Here is a 24,340-nt window from a genome sequence, read left to right as displayed (position 1 = left end):
TTGGCTCAGGGCAGGATCCTGGCGATTCCATCAGGCTCCATGCATCGAGCCTGCTTCTTCTCCCTCTGCCTAGGTCTCTGACTTTCTGTGTGTCTCTCATGAATAAATAAGTAAAATCTTAAAAAAAAAAAAAAAGTTGATAGAAAAGTTCTTTTATAGCATTTCTCTTCAGTTTGTAATTTATTTGAATTATTTTTGTGACTATTACTCTGAAAATTGCGATGTTATTATGTATGTCTCTTAAAAAGAAATACAATAAGAACTTTTTCAGAGTTAGGCCACAGTGCTTTTTGATATGTAATTTAAAAATTCTCATATTCTGCTTCAGGCAGATAACAGTGTGCTTTAAATTTTTGTGCTTAATAGCTTAAATATGTAATTATTCTTTTTATGTTCCAAATACATTTTTTTCCAAATACATTTTTAAGAGGTAAAGGAAAAATGTTTAAAGAGTGAACTAAAGATTAAATTAGCTAACATTTTAAAAAAGAAGCAGTCACTAGCAGTTCCTTTGGTAGAATCAACTACTGCTAACATCACCATCTGATCTACACTAGATTCTGATTTATATCAATATTGGATGGTAGAGGCAGCATTAGAACATTTTTCTGTATATTGTTTTAACATCTGGGCTGTGTTTGCCTTGTATGAAATTCTCATTTGTCTAGACCTGAGTTATAGGTAGCTTCCACATGCCTTTCCGTGGCTTGAGGAATTTAGGATTCATGAAAAAAAATTAACTTAAATTTGAATCACAAAATCGTATCTCCCAATCAGTGGCATTGTTGTCCGTCCTGATCATTGGACACTCCTGTCTGAAAAATAGTAAAACCCCGAAGACAAAGGGAAAAAAGCCCTATCTTTCCTTGCCCAGCTCTTAAGCAAGGAAATACTTAATAAAAAGAAATTATGTGTGGGCAAGTAGGGCTGTGGCCTCTCTGCAGCCTGATACACATTTAAACCCATTTACCTATTACTAAAATGTTGCTCAGTGATAAAAATCAAATTTCTCCATCAATTGTCTCCTTTCTCATCTATTCTATTCCCTGTAAGTGCATTCTGTTTGAGATCTGCCTTGATCTTTTAGCATATCTTCAATCTTGTTTCTGATTCATTCTTTGGGCTAGCAAGACCCTAGGAATTATTTGGAATTTTTTACTAATAACAAGATTTTGTTTCAAGTAATTTTCAACTGTTTAGCATTAGCAATTACCAGTTACTGGATACTTAATTATATAGGATAAGGTTTATAAAAGAATGCTTATTATATGAGCACATTTTATTTTAATAACCCCCTATGAGATAGGCATTTTCACTAGTTTTCAGATGTAACTAAGACTTCGATTAATAACATGCCCAAGATCATATAAAGCTAATAAAGAACATAGGATTAAAACTAAGTCTGTCTGACTTAAAAACCTATGCCTGGGCTCCTCAGAATACATATTTCTGGCATTCCATTTATACATTAGATTTCTCTGGCTAATGTAGATTGCATTTGTAATCTGCATCCAGGGTTTAACGTTTTTAATCCTGACTTCTGAGAATGAATTAAAATTCAAATGCCTAGATCCTTTTACAAAGTAAAATGTAATAATAAAGATGGTTCCCAGATTCTTAATACCCCAAAGAATGAATCAGAATAATAAAATGTAATTGTGAAGTTGGTTAGATTAAAAAAATGTTTTGCTCTATTTCAATACATTTATCATTGTACAGTCTAGCTTTAGCTGAAATGTCTGCATAGAGTAAAAGTTTTTGAAAGTTGCCTATAATCCCCTCAACAGAAATACTTTTTAATCCAGCTAGTCAAATTCTACTTACTCCCCCAATTTGAGCTATGTCGCCTTGCAAAAGTCAGTTTTCTAAAATATTTCCACTGTAAAATTTTGCTTCTTTTTTGTATTAAAATCTTCTTGGGATAATTCATAGTTAAGAAATTGTTTGCTTTCCCAATTATTCATGGGTTTCTTCATTTTCATGGATTCTTAAGAGTTTAGAGAAAATTAAAATAGTTTAGTGGTTAAGAGCTCTGATTCTAGAATCAGACTTGTATAATCAAAGTTGAAGATTTAATAGCTGGTAGACACTAGAAATTTTATGTAACCTCTCTGAGCTTCAGTTTCCTTTTCTATAAGATGGATGTATGACTCATCTTGTAAGGTTGTAATAAAAGTTATATGAAGCACTTTTCATAATACTTTATACAGTAGGGACTATTACTATCGTTAATTTAGATTTTGCAGTTTGGTCTTTGTGAAACATAATAATAGTATTTTGGACTAGATGAAACCCTTACTGATATAGCACCCCTCTCTTTCATACGACATTAAAGTCCAGAGGAAGGGCAAAAACTAGTTTGAGGGATTTGGGTTAATTGGTAATGGACCTGAAACTAAATTAAACCCAGTGTCTTTGGGGACAGAGAGGTTGTGTTGCTATTTCTATATTGTTTTGTTCTTTTCATTTCTATCCATTGATTGTTTTTTAAAATTCCATTATAACTATTGAATTGTTTCCACTTTACCTATGCAACTATTTTAGTGTTGTAGTAGGTTGGCATGAATACTTTTTTTTTCTTTGCGTAGCTAGCTTTCTTCACACCCAAAATGGATCAGTCCACAGTATTAAAGATGAAGCTCTAATATTAAGGAGTGTAAGATGAAAAAAACCTGTAGTCATTTATGGTTTCGTACTGTCCTGCTAATGTTCTGACATGAGATATTGCTTCCCACAGTAGTGGAGCATGGCTTGTTTTGAGTGCTGATTAAGTGAAGGCTCTCTGGTCCACCTACAAACAGTAGTGATTTCAGGAGGCACAATAATGTTTTGGCTCTGTTTTCTCTTATGTTGTAGAGCCGACAATTAGAATCAGAAACTGGAACCACAGAGGAGCACAGTCTAAACAAGGAGGCTCGAAAATGGGCCACACGTGTGGCACGTGAGCACAAAAACATTGTTCACCAACAACGGGTAAGTGTAATAGAGTCTTTGGCTACATTTAGCATAAGCCAAATGTCAAAACAATTTGAGTTGAGTTTTATTAATGTGAAAAAATTAATGTTTTTTTTCTGTTATTTCAACAACTCAGCAGTATGCTCTCAGCTATCTACTTAGCTTAGAAATTCCTTAAGCCCTTCAAGAAGCAATACAGTAATTTATCCATTTGTCATAGAATTTCCTAAGAAAGGTTAGTGATAGTGTGTTACTATCTTTCAGGTAGTAGAAGAGACATGGTATATTGAATTAGGCATTTAATGCCCTAGACAAATTTTTTGAAGATTTAATTGTAGATTCCATGAAAATGTATCTTCAAGGGGTACCTGGCTGGCACAGTCCATAGAGCATGCAACTCCTGATCTCAGGGTCGTGCCCACGTTGGGCATAGAGTTTACTTAACTAAGTAAATAAATAAATAATCAATTAAAATTACAAAATTAAAATTAAGCACCAAAAAAATGTATCTTTAAGACTCAACTTTAAGCACAAAGAAATTACTTTAGTTATAGTAAAAATTTTCTAATTTACATTTAGTTATAACTTTTTCTTGACCTGCACATCCAACTTATTAAAAGAATTCATATTTAATGTCTATATTTCCTAATCTCACACTTATTTTTTAGCCTATAATTGGACTTTTCCTACTTTCCCTTCCTTTGTACTTCATATAGACTACACTTGGCAAAATCACTAGTGATGTCTATGCTGCTAAATCCAAAATGGACATTTTTATTTCTCAAAACCTGTTGGCAGTTTCATCATAATCGACAACTGCCTTTGTGTTGAAACACTGTCTTCTCTAGTTATCCAGGACTTAACATTGTCCTGGTTTTCCTTCTGCTTCTCTGGCCATTCCTGTATTTTTTTATAGATCTTCTTTCTCCACCTCCTAGGTAAAGATTGAAATTCCTCAGAGTTCTATATTAGGCTATCTTATTTATTCTCATTATAGGCAGTCGAAACCAGTACCATGATTCCACTTACCAACAAATCATAAATTAATATCTCCAACATCAAACCTTTCTTCTGTGTATACATGTATCCTCTTGCCTGCTTTGACTTCTTTTTACTGTTTCATGGCATCCCGAGTTCAATGTTCCACTAATCTAATGCACAAAACAGAATACCTCAAACTTAATGTCACAAAAAAGAGCATTTTTTAAAAAAGATTTTATTTACTTGACAGAGAGGAGAGAGCACAAGTAGGCAGAGGGAGAGAAAGAAGCAGGCCCCCAGCTGAGCAGAGAGACCAACATAGGACTCTATCCTAGGACCCTGAGATCATGAGCTAAGCCAAAAACAGACATTTAACCAACTGAGCTACCCAAGTGCTCCAAAAAGGAGCATTTTAATTGTCTCTTAGCACTCTGGCGATTGTATAGACTTGGCTTGCCGCTTCTGTCTCTCTGTGGTCTCTCCATATGGTCTCTCCAACACAGTGGCTTCAGCTTAGCTCTTCTTACCTGGTAGCAAAGGGCTCCAAAAGTGTGAGTCCCAAGAATGAGCCAAGTAGGAGCTATGTTATCTTTTCTGGCCTAGCCTCAGAAATAACATGATGTTATTATACCTGAGTCATATTTTTGTTAACTGAAGCAATCACAAAGTCCTATTGTCCAGGTTCAAGGAGCGAGAACATAAACTCTACTTCTTGGTAGAGAAATAGGAAGGTTCTAGAAGAACATGTGGAATGGGAAATATTGTAGTAACGTTTTTTAAAAACACAGTCTTCCACAGTCTACCTTCTAGTTGTAACAGTTTACATCCCTCTTGTGTGCAAAATAAAACTCCCCTCTTTACTCCAAATCCCCCAAAGCCTGGTGTCAGACTCTAATATAAATTTCAGAATCTGATCTTCTAAATGAGATTCATGGACATATAAGGCTTCTTGAGTGTAGTTCCTCTAAGTTTATCTCAAAGAATTAGTGAAGTAGGAGAGACAAGTTATTTACTATATATCCAATAAATAGTGATTAATTACTACAGCTTTATACTTCAAAGTGTAAAACACATAGAGACTTTGTTCTATTAAAATGCTTTACTATACTTGCAAGTAAATGTTCAGATATTTAAATAAATCTGTTTCCTCTTACTGTTGTCTTTCTGCTGGGAGATAGATACAGGCAGATTGCAACAACTTTCCCATTTCTTAATAGTATGACCTGTGATAAGCTTTAATCTAGTGAGGTATAATTTAAGCAATAAAATTAAGGGGTTTTTTTTATTTTTTAAACTTTTTTTTTTTAAGATTTTTTTTATTTATTCATGAGAGGCAGAGAGAGAGAGAGAGAGAGAGAGAGGCAGAGACACAGGCAGAGGGAGAAGCAGGCTCCATGCAGGGAGCCCGACGTGGGACTCGATCCCAGGTCTCCAGGATCACGTCCTGGACTGAAGGCGGTGCTAAACCACTGAGCCACCTGGGCTGCCCAAGGGTTTTTTAATACTAAAACCAATTCTGCTTTTGGCCATGATAAATTACCAGGGATCACACTTATCCTCCTGCATCAACAACTCTAAAACTAGTCTAAGTGTATGAAACAAATGTTTTCAGATATTGTACAACAGACAATAACAGAAGTGTGAAACCTGAGAAGAAAGGGAGAAAAAATCCATAAAATTAGTAGCCATATGACCTCCCAGGTTTTCTACCTAAAGGCACTTTCTATATTGCAGTGCAGGGAGTGAGAACTGAAGCAGGGAACCACAGACTGGCTGAGTTGAGATGACAGAGATCGAAGTTCAGAGTAGCTGAAGTGGCATGAATTTCAGGGTACAGTACCAAACAGTATGGAGATATATAGAGAGAATTCCAAAAATCGACATAGCCACCCCCCCTTCATTCTGTGCTGCATACTAAAGCACACATGCATATGATGAAATTCCACAATATGGGGTAGAGAATGACAGAGGATATAAGCTGAAGGATTCCCAGAGGCTACATAGGGCCAGGACAGGTTTAAGTTGTGATTAGCAAAGATTGAGACTATTCATGGATCACTTGGGGCATTCAGGAGACTGCAGAAGGATCATACAATGGTTCCAGGGCTGTATTAATCTTGGAATAAGGCTACATTAGAACTAACCTAACAGAGGTTTAAAACAAGCTTCAAGAAGATCAAGCTAGGGGCGCCTGGGTGGATCAGTTGTTTTAAGTGTCTGCCTTTGGCTCAGATCATGATCTCAGGGTCTTCAGATCAAGCTCTGTATCAGGCTCCCTGCTCTGCAGAGTCTACTTCTCCCTCTTCTTCTGCCCCTTCCCCTGCTCCTGCTCACACACATACTCTCTCTCTCTCTCTCAAAATAAATGAAATCTTTAAACAAAACAAAACAAAACAAAACAAAAAAAAATCAGGCTAATCCACAGGTACCTTATTTGCCCTCCAAGGTAAAAAACAAAAAAATCTACTCTTCAAAGGAAGAAAACAAAATCCTGTAGTCAGTAACAGTATTCATGGGGCACCTGGGTGACTCAGCCATTTCAGCATCCCACTCTTGATTTTGGCTCAGTCATGCTGTCAGGGTTGTGAGATCAAGCCCACATCAGGCTGTATTCTGGGCATGGGTCTGTTTAAGATTCTCTCTCCTTGTCCCTTTGCTCCTGCCCCTCAAAAAAAATTACATTAAAAAAACATACTATTCACAATGTCAAGAATCAGATATGCTAAATATTAAAAGAAGCAAGGAATATAATCCATGATCAGAGGAGAAAATCAAAGCAGACCCATAAATGTCAAATAAGGATTTTAGAACAGTAAATAAGTTAAGGATTTAAAAGAAAACGAACATGAACATATTGAAGAAAGGAAAGGAAAATATACCCCCCCAAAAAAAAACACAAATGGAACTTTTAGAGCTGAAAATACAATATTTGAAAAAAAAAAAAAGAAAATACAATATTTGAAATGAAAAATTCATTAGATTGGATGGCACCAAAAAAAGAACAATGAGCTTTAAAAGTATATATAGCAATAGTAACTGTCCAAACTGAAACACAGAGAAATAAAAGACTTTTTGAAAATGAATGGAGCATCATTAATCTGTGCGGGATAATATGTGATCTAACATTTTGGGAGTTAGAGATTTATTTGGAGACAGAATAAAGAGTAAGAAAAATATTTGAAAAAAGGTATAGCTAAAACTGTCCCAAGTTTATTTTTTTTAATATTTTATTTATTTATTCATGAGAGACACAGAGAGAGAGAGAGAAAGAGGCAGAGACACAAGCAGAGGGAGAAGCAGGCTCCATGCAGGGAGCTTGATGTGGGACTCAATCCTGAGACTCCAGGATCACACCCTGGGCCGAAGGCAGGCACTAAACCACTGAGCCACCCAGGGATCCCCTGTCCCAAGTTTAACAAAAAACTGTAAACCTAAAAATCCAAGGAGCCCAACAAATTCCAGGAAGGTAAAACACAAAGATCACACCAAAGCCTTTCATAATCAATTTGTTAAAAAGCAGTGATACTCAATGATACGAGAATCAAAATATTTCCTTAGGATCAAAAACAAGGCAAGGATGCCCCCTTTTGCCATTTCTATTCATTATAATACTAGAAGTCCTAGCCACAGCCATTAGGTGTAAGAAAAATTAAAAGGCATCCAGATTGAAAAGAAAGAAGTTAAAATTATCTCTGTTCACAAATGAAACGATCTTATACATACACACACACCTATTAGAGCTAGTAAGCAAATTCAGCAAAGTTGCAGAATACAAAATTAACACACAAAAATCAGTTGCATTTAATACACTAACAATGTACAATCAAAAAAGGAAATTAAGAAAACAGATCCAAAAAGAATCAAAAGAATAATCAAAAAGAATAAAATACCGGGATCCCTGGGTGGCGCAGCGGTTTGGCGCCTGCCTTTGGCCCAGGGCACGATCCTGGAGACCCGGGATCGAGTCCCACATCGGGCTCCCGGTGCATGGAGCCTGCTTCTCCCTCTGCCTGTGTCTCTGCCTCTCTCTCTCTCTCTCTGTGACTATAAGAAATAAATAAAAATTAAAAAAAAAAAAAAAGAATAAAATACCTAGGAATGAACTTAACCAAGGAGGCAAGTGACTTGTACCCTAAAAACTATGATATTGATGAAAGGAATTAAATAAGATAAAAATAAATGGAAAGACACCCTGTGTTTATGAAATGGAAGATAATATTAAGGTGACAATACCACCCAAAATGATAAACAGATTCAGTGCAATCCCTACCAGAATCCCAACAGTATTTTTTTGTAGAAATAGAAAAACCAATCCTAAAATTCATATGGAATCTTATGGAAGCCCGGCTGGTCAAAACAGTCTTGAAAAAGTACAAAGTTGAAGGATTCATACTTCCTGACTTTAAAACTTATTACAAAGCTATAGTATTCAAAACATTGTAGTATTGTTATGACAAACAAATAGACCAATGGAATAGAAGTTTCAATATTTTTTTTATTTTTTAACATGAAGAACTGAAGGGTTTTTTTAATTTTAATTCCAGTATAGTTAACATACAATGTTAAATTAGTTTCAGGAGCACTGAGTAGTGCTCATCATGATAAGTGTACCCTTAATCCTCATCATTTATTTCACCCATCTTCTCACCTGTGTTCCCTCTGGAAACCATATTTAAAAGTCTGTGTTTTGGTTTATCTCTTTTTTTCTTTGTTCATTTGTAGCAGTAGCAATATTTTAAAAATACTGGTTATCTCAATTTATTGAGTGCAATGCAAGTCAGACACCCAGCAGGAGTTTTTATAGAAATTGACAAAATGCTTCTAAAACATACAGGAAATAAAAATGATCTAAAATAGCTAAAGCAGTTTTGAAAAATAATAAAATTGGAGGGCCAGGGTACCTGGATGTCTCAGTCAGTTAAGCATCAGGCTCTGCACTGAGCATGGAGCCTGCTTGGGATTCTCTCTCTCCCTCTCCCTTGGCCACCCCTGCCTGCCATGCACATACTCAAAAACACTCTTCCCCCTCACCCTGAAAATAATAAATAAGTAAATCTTTTTTTTTTTTAAAGGGCTGGAGGGCTAGGGCACCTGGGTGGCCCACTTAGTTAAGCGTCTGCCTTCAGCTCAGCTCATAATCCCAGGGTCCTGACTCCCTGCTCAGTGGGGAAGTCTGCTTATCCCTCTCCTTCTGCCCCTCCGATGTCCTGCTCGTGTTCACTCTCCTATTCTCTCTCAAATAAATAAAATCTTAAAAAATATCGGAGGGCTTACTCTATCTCAAAACAAAACTACAGAAATCAAGATGCTGTAGTATTGGTGGGAGGGGGCAAGATGGCGGAAGAGTAGGGTCCCCAAATCACCTGTCCCCACCAAATTACCTAGATAACTTTCAAATCATCCTGAAAACCTACAAATTCGGTCTGAGATTTAAAGAGAGAACAGCTGAAATGCTACAGTGAGAAGAGTTCACGCTTCTCTCAAATACAACTTGTTTTTGGCCACTCTGCACTGAGCAAAATGACTAGAAGGAAAAGTTCACCTCAAAAGAAAGACTCAGAAACAGTCCTCTCTCTCCCAGAGTTACAAAATTTGGATTACAATTCAATGTCAGAAAGCCAATTCAGAAGCACAATTGTAAAGCTCCTGTGGCTCTAGAAAACATAAAGGATTCAAGAGACTTCATGACTGCAGAATTAAGATCTTATCAGGCCGAAATTAAAAATCAATTAAATGAGATGCAATCTAAACTTAGAGGTCCTAATGACGAGGGTTAATGAGGTAGAAGAACGAGTGAGTCACATAGAAGACAAGTTGATGGCAAGGAGGGAAACTGAGGAAAAAAGAGAAAATTAAAAGATCATGAGGATAGGTTAAGGGAAATAAATGACAGCCTCAGAAGGAAAAATCTGTGTTTAATTGGGGTTCCCGAGGGTGCCAAAAGGGACAGAGGTCCAGAATATGTATTTGAACAAATCATAGCTGAGAACTTTCCTAACTTGAGAAGGGAAACAGGCATTCAGATCCAGGAGATAGAGAGATCCCCCCCTAAAATCAATAAAAACCGCTGAACACCTCGACATTTAATAGTGAAACTTGCAAATTCCAAAGATAAAGAGAAGATCCTTAAAGCAGCAAAAGACAAAAAAAATCTCTAACTTTTATTGGGAGAAATATTAGATTAATAGTAGACCTCTCTATAGAGACCTGGCAGGCCAGAAAGGGCTGGCAGGATATATTCAGGGTCCTAAATGAGAAGAACCTGCAGCCAAGAATACTTTATCCAGCAAGGCTCTCATTCAGAATAGGAGAGATAAAGAACTTCCAAGATAGGCAGGAACTGAAAGAATATGTGACCATCAAGCCAGCTCTGCAAGAAATACTAAGAGGGGATTCTGTAATAGAAAGAGGAAGTACAAGGGGACAGTCCACAAAAACAGGGACTGAATAGGTATCATGATGACACTAAATTCATATCTGTCAATAGTAACTCTGAACGTGAATGGGCTTAACGACCCCATCAAAAGGCGCAGGGTTTCAGACTGGATAAAAAAGCAAGACCCATCTATTTGCTGTCTACAAGAGACTCATTTTAGACATAAGGACACCTATAGCCTGAATATAAAAGGTTGGAGAACCATTTACCATTCAAGTGTCCTCAAAAGAAAACAGGGGTAGCCATCCTTATATCAGATAAATTAAAGTTTATCCCAAAGACTGTAGTAAGAGATGAAGAGGGATACTATATCATACTTAGAGGATCTATCCAACAAGAGGACCTAACAATCATGAATATTTATGCCCCGAATGTGGGAGCTGCCATGTATATCAATCAATTAATAACCAAAGTTAAGACATACTTAGATAATAATACACTTATACTTGGTGACTTGAATGTAGCGCTTTCTACAATCAACAGATCTTCTAAGCACAACATCTCCAAAGAAACAAGAGCTTTAAATGATACACTGGACCAGATGGATTTCACAGATATTTACAGAACTTTACATCCAAACGCAGCTGAATACACATTCTTCTCAAGTGCACATGGAACTTTCTCCAGAATAGACCACATACTGGGTCACAAATCAGGTCCTCACCAATACCAAAAGATTAGGATCGTCCCCTGCATATTTCCAGACCATAATGCTTTGAAATTAGAACTAAATCACAAGAAGTTTGGAAGGATTTCAAACACGTGTAGGTTAAGGACCATCCCGCTAAAAGATGAAAGGGTCAACCAGGAAATTAGAGAAGAATTAAAAAGATTCATGGAAACTAATGAGAATGAAGACACAGCCATTCAAAATCTTTGGGATACAGCAAAAGCAGTCCTGAGGGGGAAATACATTGCAGTACAAGCATCCATCCAAAAACTGGAAAGAACTCAAATACAAAAGCTAACCTTGCACCAAAGGAGCTGGCGAAAAAAAACAGCAAATAGATCCTACACCCAGCAGAAGAAGAGAGTTAATAAGGATTCGAGCAGAACTCAATGAAATAGAGACCAGAAGAACTGTGGAACAGATTAACAAAACCAGGAGTTGGTTTTTTGAAAGAATTAATAAGATAGATAAACCATTAGCCAGCCTTATTAAAAAATAGAGAGAAAAAACTCAAATTAATAAAATCATGAATGAAAAAGGAGAGATCACCACTAACACCAAGGAAATACAAACGATTTAAAAAACATATTATGAGCAGCTATACGCCAATAAATTAGGAAATCTAGAAGAAATGGATGCATTTCTGGAAAACCACAAACTACCAAAACTGGAACAGGAAGAAATAGAAAACCTGGAGAGGCCAATAACCAGGAAGGAAATTGAAGCAGTCATCAAAAACCTATCAAGACACAAAAGTTCAGGCCCAGATGGCTTCCCAGGGGGATTCTATCAAACGTTTAAAGAAGAAACCATACCTATTCTACTAAAGCTGTTCATAAGATAGAAAAAGATGGAGTACTTCCAAACTCATTCTATGTGGCCAGCATCACCTTAATTCCAAAACCAGACAAAGACCCCACCAAAAAGGAGAATTATAGACCAATATCCCGGATGAACACAGATGCAAAAATTCTCAACAAGATACTAGCCAATCGGATCCAACAATACATTAAGAAGATGATTCACCATGACCAAATGGGATTTATCCCCAGGATGCAAGGCTGGTTCAACACTCGTAAAGCAGTCAAAGTGATTGATCATATCATCAAGAGAAAAAACAAGAACAATATGATCCTCTCCATAGATGCAGAGAAAGCATTTGACAAAATACAGCATCCATTCCTGATCAAAACCCTTCAGAGTGTAGGGATAGAGGGAACATTCCTCAGCATCTTAAAAGCCATCTACGAAAAGCCCACAGCAAATATCCTTCTCAGTGGGGAAGCACTGGGAGCCTTTCCCCTAAGATCAGGAACAAAGCAGGGATGTCCACACTCACCACTGCTATTCAACATAGTACTAGAGTCCTAGCCTCAGCAATCAGACAACAAAAAGAAATAAAAGGCATTCAAATTGGCAAAGAAGAAGTCAAACTCTCCCTCTTCGCCGATGACATGATACTCTACTTAGAAAACCCAAAAGACTCCACCCAAGATTGCTAGAACTCATACAGCAATTTGGCAGTGTGGCAGGATACAAAATCAATGCCCAGAAGTCAGTGGCATTTCTATACACTAACAATGAGACTGAAGAAAGAGAAATCAGAGTCAATCCCATTTACAATTGTACCCAAAAGCATAAGATACCTAGGAATAAACCTAACCAAAGAGGTAAAGGATCTATACCCTAAAAACTACAGAACATTTCTGAAAGAAATTGAGGAAGACACAAAGAGATGGAAAAATATTCCATGCTCATGGATTGGAAAAATTAATATTGTGAAAATGTCAATGCTACCCAGGGCAATTTACACATTTAATGCAATCCCTATCAAAATACCATGGACTTTCTTCAGAGAGTTGGAACAAATCATCTTAAGATTTGTGTGGAAGCAGAAAAGACCCCAAATAGCCAGGGGAATTTAAAAAAAGAAAACCATAGCTGGGGGCATCACAATGACAGACTTCAGGTTGTACTACAAAGCTGTGATCATCAAGACAGTGTGGTACTGGCACAAAAACAGACACACAGATCAATGGAACAGAATAGAGAATCCAGAAGTGGACCCTCAACTTTATGGTCAACTAATATTCGACAAAGGAGGAAAGACTATCCACTGGAAGACCGTCTCTTCAATAAATGGTGCTGGGGAAATTGGACATCCACATGCAGAAGAATGAAACTAGACTACTCTCTTTCACCATACACAAAGATAAACTCAAAATGGATGAAAGATCTAAATGTGAGACAAGATTCCATCAAAATCCTAGAGAAGAACACAGGCAACACCCTTTTTGAACTCGGCCACAGTAACTTCTTGCAAGATACATCCACGAAGGCAAAAGAAACAAAAGCAAAAATGAACTATTGGTACTTCATCAAGATAGGAAGCTTTGCACAGCAAAGGATACGGTCAACAAAACTAAAAGACAACCTACAGAATGGGAGAAGATACTTGCAAATGACGTATCAGATAAAGGGCTAGTTTCCAAGATCTATAAAGAACTTATTAAACTCAACACCAAAGAAACAAACAATCCAATCATGAAATGGGCAAAAGACATGAACAGAAATCTCACAGAGGAAGACATAGACATGGCCAACACGCACATGAGAAAATGCTCCGCATCACTTGCCATCAGGGAAATACAAATCAAAACCACAATGAGATACCACCTCACACCAGTCAGAATGGGGAAAATTAACAAGGCAGAAAACAACAAATGTTGGAGAGGATGTGGAGAAAGGGGAACCCTCTTGCACTGTTGGTGGGAATGTGAACTGGTGCAGCCACTCTGGAAAACTGTGTGGAGGTTCCTCAAAGAGTTAAAAATAGACCTGCCCTAGACCCAGCAATTGCACTGCTGGGGATTTACCCCAAAGATACAGATGCAGTGAAATGCCGGGACACCTGCACCCCGATGTTTCTAGCAGCAATGTCCACAATAGCCAAACTGTGGAAGGAGCCTCGGTGTCCATCGAAAGATGAATGGATAAAGAAGATGTGGTCTATGTATTCAATGGAATATTACTCAGCCATTAGAAACGACAAATACCCACCATTTGCTTCAACGTGGATGGAACTGGAGGGTATTATGCTGAATGAAATAAGTCAATCGGAGAAGGACAAATATGTGGTCTGATTCAGATGGGGAATATAAAAAATAGTGAAAGGGAATAAAGGGGAAAGGAGAGAAAATGAGTGGGAAATATCAGAGAGAGAGAACATGAGAGACTCCTAACTCTGGGAAATGAACTAGGGATGGTGGAAAGGGAGGTGGGCGGGGGTGGAAGTGACTGGGTGACGAGCACTGAGGGGGGCACTTGATGGGATGAGCATTGGGTTGTTATTCTATATGTTGGCAAATAGAACTCCAATATAATTAATTGATTAATTAATAATAAATTCAACTTGCCAACATGGAAAAAAAAGAACAGACTTATAATTGAATGGAACAAAAAGGATAGTCTACAAACTGGTGCACATGTATATAGTCCATTGATTTTTAACAAAAATGTAACAAACTTATAAAAATGCTGAGTAAATTTCAATAAAAATGAATCCAGTTATATTTTAAGCACATGACTAGTTAGGGTGACAGACTGATTCAACTCTAGAAAATTTATCCATATAATAAACTGCATTCACCAAATAAAGATGAAAAATTCTGTGACTATTTTTGTTACCAAAAAATCATATGATAACATTCATTATCTCTTAGTGATTAAAAAATAAAAGTCACAGCCAGCAAGATAAAGAATTTTTCATCCTAACAAGGATATCTTCCTGAAACTTACAGTAAACATTATACTTGATGGTTGTGTTAGTTTTCAATATCTGCCATAACAAATTACCATGAATTTAGTAGCTTAAAACACTATAAAATTCTTATCTCACAGTTCCGTGGATCAGAAATCTGGATGGATTTGGTTGATTTTACTGCTTAGGCTCTAAACAAGGCCAAAATCAAATTGTGCTGCTAGCCTTTAGGGTAGAACCCACTTCTAAGCTCATTCAGGTTGTTGTTAGGATCTAGATCCTAATAACTTGAGGTCCTTGCTTCTTTCCTATCAGCTGGAGGCTACTCTTACCTCCTAGAGTATACTCTCTCTGGTCCTTGCACATGGACTTCTACATCTCAGAACCATCAGTGATTCATTGAATCTTCCCATGGTTGGAATTTGACTTCCTTTTTGGCCTCTCATCTGATTCCAGTCAGAGAAAGTTCTCTGCTTATAAGGGGCCATAATGATTAGATTTTGCCGCATCAGTAATCTAGCATAATCTCCCTATCTTAAGTTCCATAACTCTAATATATCTGTAAATTAATTTTACATATTAACAGTTCCAGGATTAAGATATTGAAATCTTTGGAGGGCATTATGCCTACCTAAACAGTACCAATCATCACCACTACTTTTCAGGGTCGTAAGATTTGGTACATTAATGAAAGAAAAAGAAAGTGTTCAAATATTAGGAAAAGGTATGCCTGTTATTATTTACAGGTGATGTGACTATGTACCCCCCCAAAATATGTGACCCAACTGTCAAATAGACATAACAATGGTTCAGTAAGAATAAATATAAGACTATATACAGTCTATAAAATAAAAGAACTTTAAGAAGTTAAGAGTAAGGGAATAAAATGAGAGGAAATATTTATAAAATAAATAACAGAAAAAGGACTAATATCAAGAATGTTTAATAAATAATAAAAGGGCAAAAAACTAGAGAAATAAATAGAGGCTATGAACTGCCAATTTATTAAAGTAGAAATACAGATGACCAGCAATATATGAAATGACACTGTTAATCAGAGAAATGAAAATTGAAACAATATGATTAACTTTACATATAATCTTGGCAAAAATTTTAAAGAATGACAATATGTAATGTTAGTAAGATACAAAAAAATATGCTCACACACTACTAGTTGAATACTAGAACTTTTAGGGGACAATTTGGCAATGTCTATTTTTTTTTAAAGGTTTATTTATTTTTTTATTTTAGAGAATGAGAGGGCCTGTGCGGGGGCCAGGGTGAGGGAGGGACAGACAGAGTCTCAAGCAGACTCTATGCTGAGTGTGGAGCCCAATCTGGGGCTCCATCTATGACCCTGAAATAAGGACCTGAGCTGAAACCTGAGGGTCAGACATTTAACAGGTGCCCCCAGCAATGTATGTTTAAATTAAAATGTACAATTTCCACTTCTGTATTTTTATCTTAAATAAATATTCCTATATGTGTTCAAAGAGTCATTAACCAGGTTGTACAGTACTATTTATAATAATGGGAAATTTGAAAAATAGCAATAGAATAAGAATAAAATGAAAATGGGAAATAAAAATGATACAACTGAACTATGAATCTGTGGATTTGAAAAATAGCAGTAGAATAAGAATAAAATGAAAATGGGAAATAAAAATGATACAACTGAACTATGAATCTGTGGATTAGAAAATGAAGTCACTCTATTTGTACAATTATAAAAAGATCTCTTAGACGCATTGAGGGGATGATAGGTCTCAGTGGCTTTTTTTTTAAGATTTATTTATTTTAGAGAGAGAGAGAGAGAGAGAGATAGCAAGGGGGCAGAGAGAGAGAGAAAGAATCTCAAGCAGACTCCATGCTGAGAGTGGAGTCTGAGGCAGAGCTCAGTCTCACAACCCTGAGATCACAACCTGAGCCAAAACCAAGAGTCGACTTCTTACTTAGCCAACTGTGCCACCGAGGTGCCCTGTCATTTTATTATTTTTTAAGCAGAACTGCAAGTATGCACAAATACATAAGAAATAGTTTGGAAAAATACATGTAAATTGATGGCAGTAATTATCTCTTGGATGGGGGGCACATAGTGGAATGTGCAAATATGAGACTTTTTGCCATTTTTTAGTTCTTTTACAATACTTTATATTCATGTAATTTTAAAAAAGATTTTATTTATGTATTTGAGAGAGCGCATGAGAGCACAAACAGGAGGAGGGACAGAAGGAGAGGGAGAAGAAGACTCCCCCTGATCAGGGAGCCTACCCACAGGGCTCGATCCCAGGACCCAGGGATCATGACCTGAGCCAAAGGCAGATGCTCGAGCAACTGAGCCACCCAAGCACCCCTATATTCTTGTAATTTTTAAAAACTGAAGGTGTATGCATATCAAAATATGCCATCCAAATAAGGTTTGTAGATTGTGCCAATGTCGATTTCCTGGTTTTTATATTATAGAACAGTTATATAAGTTGTTGCTGTGGGGGAAAGTGTGAGGGGACTTTCTGTAGTACTTTTTGCAACTTTGAATGAGTATAATTATATCAAGGGGTCTTTTTTTTTCTAATTAACAAATAAATGAAAAAAATTAAAGGTTAAAAAAGGAATTGTGGCCACTCGTCACTGAAGTCTGTTAAATTACCTAAATACTGTAGTCACTGAAGCAAAAACCATCATTGTTTTTCTGTTTTCTTTAATAGGTTCTAGATGACCTGGAATGTCATGGAGTTGCAGTGTCAGAACAAAGCCGAGCAGAGTTGGAACAGAAAATAGATGAAGCTAGAGAAAATATTCGTAAAGCAGAGGTGAGGTGACAGCTAACTGGCATTTTGCCCAGCTCCAACAACATCACAGCTGTGATATATATCTCTAGAATTCAGTTTCTATACATGGATTAATTTGAAGATGATTCAGCATCTTCATCTGTCCAGAGTATTATTTTTTAGCACCTACTTTATACAAGGTAGTATACATAACAAAAAGACACTGAACCTGCTATCTGAAGAGTTTACAATCATAAAAAATTAAATAAGAGAAGAATTAAGTCACAATAAGATATTAATTTTACATTTTTCATAAAGTACATAATAAGTCAAATTAATGGCATAAAATTGATAGATACATATGTTCAGAGCCTTGAAAAATCCTCCCCCATAATGAAAGTCTCATTGGTCTAGGGGCATAAGCTGATCTTTTATAAAGAGAGACTTGGTTAAGCAGACAGGCTAAAAAACATTACAACACTGGATTTTAATCTTTTGGTAAAGGGTCATGGGACCCTTTGAGGATTGTGTGCAAAAATGTGAAACCCTCTCTCTCACAAAAAAATACACATTTTTGTGTACAGTGTCCAAAAGTTCATTCACCCTAGAGTAATACTACCTGATCTACAGGCAGAGAGGTTGAGATGGAAAGAAAAAAGTTACTTACAAAGGAGGAAGACAGGATACAATTTGGCAGTTGGATTTGTTCAAAGTGGAGGGTTTTTATGAGGAAATGTGGTAGGAAGTAAGCAAAATAATTGTGGTTAGGACCAATTCATGGATAACCTGTGCACGCTGTGTATAGTTATCTACCCAATGCAACATGTTGAAGGGATGTAGAAAATAAACATTTTAGAAAGACTGAGACTATCCAGACCTTAAAGAGAGTATGTTCCTGTTAGGAAGGCACAGAGAGTGCCAAAGGTAACTAAAACTGTAAAATATAAATGCCAAGAAGTGGTCCATACAGGTATACTTAATACTCAAGAAACCCAGAGGACACAGAGACCACTGTGGGAGAAGTTGTTAGTGCAGGTAGCACAGAAGAGGTAGAATTTGAGCTGGGTGTTGACAGATGAGTATTTTAGAATGAGAGAAAAAGGGATAGCATAAGATTTATGTCATGCAATGTCAAGAGGCGTAACTTGAACCGAAAGAGGGTAGGAAAGAGGCAGATTTGAGCCTGGCTTTGGGAAACACTCTCTAACATTCATTTGTCCAATGAGAGAATAAGCTCCCCTGGGATAAAGTGCAGCACTGTAAGTGTATAAGATACTGTCAGGGACTCTGCACAAGGAGTTCTTGTATTGACTGAAGGTTAATCAGTGATTTTCATATACTCCCTCAGGATTCTAGAGGTTTTGAGGAAATATTTCAGTGGTTGATTGGGGGGGAAGCAGGTGGTCAGGGGAAGGGCAGTTTAGGCAAACAGGGAGTATGAGAATGTTTTTGGCACAACCCCACAGAAGTGATCTGAACCAGAAAGGCTTGCCATCTGCCTAGTCTAGAGAAGCCCCAGTAAACCCAGCTTGCCTTTGTTTCTGGCACATGATCCATAGCCTCCATAGTGAAGAGGGCAGGGTGTACAATAAATAGCCATTTTCCACTCTGAATTCAGGGTCATAGCTAAACCACTACCCTAGTATACTGGCCAAGTACTGTTGGCAGGCCCTTGCCTGGTCTAAGAGACATTGGCTTGTGTGTAAGAGTTTTTCCTGCTGTTTGTTTCTCCGTACACTGAGATGAAGCCAGTTTCAGAGCCTTAGTGGAACAGAACAAGTCTCAGAAAAGGGTGTGTTCTCTCTTGGATTTTCCATTTCCAGACTCCCTCCATGGTGTCACTGTCTGGTACCATAATTCTATCAACCCCCTCAGTTGTAGCAGTAGTAAGTATCAGTCACATAAAGTCTGCATTTAGACTGAATGATCTGTAATTTCCATGAGTATGCTAAACAGCCCTGTGTTTGTTAGCTTAAAGCTAAAAATATGAAGTGAGATTCCCACAACAGAATGTCTCATTTCTCCTAATACCAGTATTTAAGTCTACATTCTCAAAGATAATTTTCTTACCAAAATATGGAATATGCTAAAAACCATGGGGCTGGATCCATTCATTATCTCAGCTTTAAATATCTATGAAATCTAGTTAATCCTACTGCTATCTTAAAATGATCTCTCACTTGATTTTCACCTATCAGATACAAAGTACAACCAAGCTAAAATAAGAGGGCAAACATGTGAGTGTAGTATTGAAGTAGTACTTAACAGATTGTCATAATGACACTTTTGGATAGACTTTTGGATAGACCTAGGATTATGACCTGAGCCGAAGGCAGACACTTAACTGACTGAGCCACCCAGAAACCCCTAGATTCCTTTTTTCTTTTCCTTTGCTTGTGTATCATTTGCATTGGATTTTCTCTTTCCATTCAATAGTTATTTACATCATTTATTAATAAATACCTAATCAAAAGGGAGACAGCTGATTAAAATTCCATTATATCCTTCATGTTTGGGTTTGTTTTTTTTTTTTTTTAAGATTTTATTTATTCATGAGAGACACACAGAGAGAGGCAGAGACACAGGCAGAGGGAGAAACAGGCTCCATGCAGGGAGCCCGACATGGGACTCAATCCTGGGTCTCCAGGATCACACCCTGGGCTGAAGGCAGCACTAAACTGCTGAGCCACCCGGGCTGCCCTCATGTTTGGTTTTTAACTCCTACCAACATGAATATTCCTTGTTGGTTAATCTACTTTATCCAGTCCTTTCTGTATTATGTTTCCATTCAGTATTGCTAGTTAGAATAAAAACCTTTGTAGTGCTCAGTAATAAATATTTTCCAAACGTAAGAAATAAAAAATATAAATTACCTGTGCTTTTCCAAAGAATAGGGTTTATATAGTGATTAATTAATAATTGGCTGGTTAAAGTGCCACAAATTCACCAATTGATTAGTTTAACAGATACTTAATGAATACCTGCCATGTGCCAGATACTGATGGATATACTAGACATACAGTGATGAACAAACTATTGTTAGATTGTTATGATCTCTGTAATTGTCACAAAAATCTTTATATTAGATGTGGTAATGTTTGCAGCCCCTAACAAATTCCAGAATTGAAACAAAATAATAGCTGCTTAAGTTAACTTTGATAACAATATTCTTAACCTGGTATTTAGGTATTTGAATTTTTTGAAATGCCTTTTGTCACAAAAGACACACATTCTTCATCTGACTTACCATTCCTATTTTAAAAATGACTTGCCAAGAAACCAAGAATTTTAAATACCATCTTTTTGGAACCGTACCTGACTTATGTTGTTCCAGAACACAATTATTTTTTGCATGTTTAAATTTTTCCTTTTATTTGGGTTGAGGGCAGTTCTCTTTTTGTGACAATGAGGAGATACAAAGAGGAGAAAGTTAATTTAAGAAGTCAAATATACCCAGAAATTTTTAGTAACTCACGTTTGGTATAAGGTCTGCATAGACTATATGATTCCTTCTCTAAGATATTAACTATATATTTTAATCTGAATTGAATGAATATTTGAAAGCCAAAGCACACTAACAGTGAATTAACAAAACAAAAAAATCAATTTTTATTTATATAAGCACATTATCATAGATATCATTTTAAATTATCATCCTATAATATTCTGTTGTACATCAGGAATCCAAAATTATGTCATCATGTACCTCAGTGACTCAAAAATGGTAATTAATACCCTTCCCAGCATGCTATAGGAGGAACCTAAAAATTTCAGTTGCGTAAAATATGAGGCCTCATCACCTCAATATTAAGGAAATGTTAAGGATGAACCTGCAATAAAAACAATTTCTTATCATTTTATATCCAAATTTATATTACATCTGGGCCTGTTACTATGAGTTTTCACTGTACTCATGTAACACTATGACAGCAGACCTTTTGACCTCTCACTTTCTTTCATTTTTATTGTGAAAATTTTCAACCATATATAAGGATGAAGAGTAAATACATATTTCTTGATATGCTAAATTCAAACAATTAATATTTTGCAATATTGGTTTCATATGTTCTATTCTGTAAAATGGAAGTTAAATCTAGATTCTTGATTAGAATAAGTATTTTAGGCAAGAATACTTTATAGATGATGCTATGATTTTCATTACAGAATGTTTTTATCAAATTGTCTATTAATGATAGTAGTCACTTAATTAGGTGGTGCTACCAGATCTTTCAACTATTAAAGTTCCTTTTTTATGTACTTGCAGCTAGCAAGTACTAGTCACCTCCAATAGTGGCAAATGGGTAGTTTTCTCTTAGTTAAGTATCATTATAATGTCACAGAATTTTAAAAATCAGTTCTATCAAGGTATAATATACATACAATAAAATATAACTATTTCAAGTGAACAGTTTGGTGAGCTTGGACAAATGCATCTCCCTAAGTATTCACCACCACAATCAAGATATCAGATATTTCTGTCATATAGGTTGTTGAGCTTCAACAACATGAACATTAGATTACTTGATTTTGGGATACTTGGGTGGCTCAGTGGTTGAGTTATCTGCCTTTGGCTTAGGTCATGATCCTGGGGTCCTGGGATTGAGTCCCACATCAGGCTCCCCACACAGAGCCTGCTTCTCCCTCTGCCTATGTCTCTGCCTCTCTTTCTGTGTCTCTCATGAATAAATAAATAAAAATCTTTAAAAAGAAAAGATTACTTGATACTGTCCTATATATCACATAGAAAGACCACCCCTCACATTTTTATCCAACCTTAATTTTTTTCTTTAGTTCAGTTCAATGAGCTACTATGTATTCAAGCTCACTGATCCTTTCTTCTGTTGTGTATAATCTACTGTAGGCCATCTTGTGACTGATTCCAGATATTACAGTTTCAGCTCTATAAGTTTTCAGTTCTTTATTTTTTTTAACAGATTTATTTTATTTAAAGACTTTATCCATCCATTCATAGACACAGAGAGAGAGGCAGAGACACAGGTTGAGGGAGAAGCAGGCTCCACACAGGGAGTCTGACATGGGACTCGATCCCCGGTCTCCAGGATCACACCCCAGGCTGCAGGCGGCGCCAAACCGCTGCGCCACCAGGGCTGCCCAGTTTTCAGTTCTTTATATTCTCAATTCACACCTGTTTATCTTCATGTTTTCCTTGAAATCCTTAAGTGTATTTTTAATAATGACTTTGCTTGTCTGCTCATGCCATCATATCCGTGATCTTTTTTTTTTTTAAGATTTATTTATTTATCCATGAGACACATAGAGAGGCAGAAGCAAGCAGGCTCCCTGCAGGAGCCTGATGTAGGACTCAATCCCAGAACTCCAGGATCACATCCTGAGTGGAAGACAGATGCTCAACCACTGAGCCATCCAGGCATCCCCATATCTGTGATTTCTGTTTCTCTTTCTTATTGACCAGTTTTTTCCTTTAGTTATGGCTCAGATTTTTCTGCTTTTCAAATACGTAGTAGAAATTGTGAGTGTTTGGTTACTGAATGCCTGGATTCTCCTTTCATCTTTTGAAAATTACTGAGTTTTATTTTCAACAAAACTGAGCTGAACAGCCAGTTCAGTTGCAGATCAGTTTGATCCTTGGGAGGGTTGTTTTTAAGCTTTGTTTGGGTTGGTTTAGAATAGCCTTTGCAAGAGGGCAAATTTAGCCCTATTACTTATACATTTCCTTTCTATAGTTTCTTGTTATGCCATGAGTATCCAACAAGGTTTCTCAACTCTGTCTGGATAGAACTGTAACATCTTTCAGCTCTGGGAATTTTTCAGTTCACAGCTTTGTGGTAGATGTATTTTCCCCGAGTCCCTACCCTTTGCTTCTCATCAAGGACTCCCACCTTATATATTCTGAATTTATTGTGGATTTTTATTCATTTAATGTATTTTCAATTACAGTTGGCCTCTTTTAAGCCCCATATTGTGTATTTTGGGCCAATGAGAATCCATCCATGGGAATAATGTCAAAAGGCTTCCATGTCCTTTTGACATTATTCCCATTAGCCTTTGAACAGTTTCTTGCTTTCTCACACAAGCCTGCAGTCATAGACTCACTTTATATTTTCCCTGCCCAGACTTAGAATTAGCCATTTCTCCAAGGAACTTTGATTTCTTTTAATAGAGAATAGTATTTAGACACCAAGGTCTAGGATATGAAGGTGCTTATTGTAATGGATGTCATTTATGTCTTGGCCCTTTCTTTGTTTTTAAAGCTAGGAATTACTTTTTTTTAAAATTATGACTTCATGTTGATATTTCCAATTAAAATTTAAAATTAGAAGGATTTTGTTCAACTTCTTTGATTCTATATTTATCTTTTTTTCTTATATGGAAAATGTTGGTTCCTAATAATACTATCATAGTATTTTATTTTGCTTTATCGTGCAGTATATTAAAGTTTCAGCATTACAATGGAAATATTATTAATGATAAACTATTGAGCAAAATCTAAGATTTATTTGCAGTTCATTTTGTTTTTCTTTTTGTTTTTTTTTTGTTTTTTTTTTTTTTGCAGTTCATTTTGAATGTAGACTATTTCTACAAGGGTTTCTGCTTCTGGTAATAAGGAACTAGTCATATTAGACTAATCCACCTTTATTTTTTTTTAAGATTTATTTTTATTTTATGATAGAGAGAGAGAGAGAGAGAGAAAGAGAGACAGGCAGAGGGAGAAGCAGGCTCCATGCCAGGAGCCCAACGTGGGACTCGATCCCGGGACTCCAGGATCACACCCTGGGCCAAAGGCAGGC

General features: G+C 36.6%; 1 protein-coding gene across 6 annotated transcripts in view; it reads left to right on the top strand.

The window, feature by feature from the left end:
- FCHSD2 (FCH and double SH3 domains 2) overlaps nucleotides 1-24,340 on the top strand; it is a 334,052-nt gene that overhangs the window by 276,347 nt on the left and 33,365 nt on the right. For all 6 annotated transcript variants that reach the window (XM_072794507.1, XM_072794506.1, XM_072794509.1 and 3 more), the window contains 2 exons: nucleotides 2,857-2,973; nucleotides 17,508-17,612. In XM_072794507.1, the coding sequence (XP_072650608.1) occupies nucleotides 2,857-2,973; nucleotides 17,508-17,612 (222 nt within the window). The remainder of the gene's footprint in view (nucleotides 1-2,856; nucleotides 2,974-17,507; nucleotides 17,613-24,340) is intronic.

The sequence above is a fragment of the Canis lupus genome, chromosome 23 (genome assembly GCF_048164855.1).
Source record: "Canis lupus baileyi chromosome 23, mCanLup2.hap1, whole genome shotgun sequence".
Classification (NCBI taxonomy): domain Eukaryota; kingdom Metazoa; phylum Chordata; class Mammalia; order Carnivora; family Canidae; genus Canis; species Canis lupus.
Note: the sequence above shows the minus strand (reverse complement) of the source record. Positions and strands in the feature narration are given on the sequence as shown.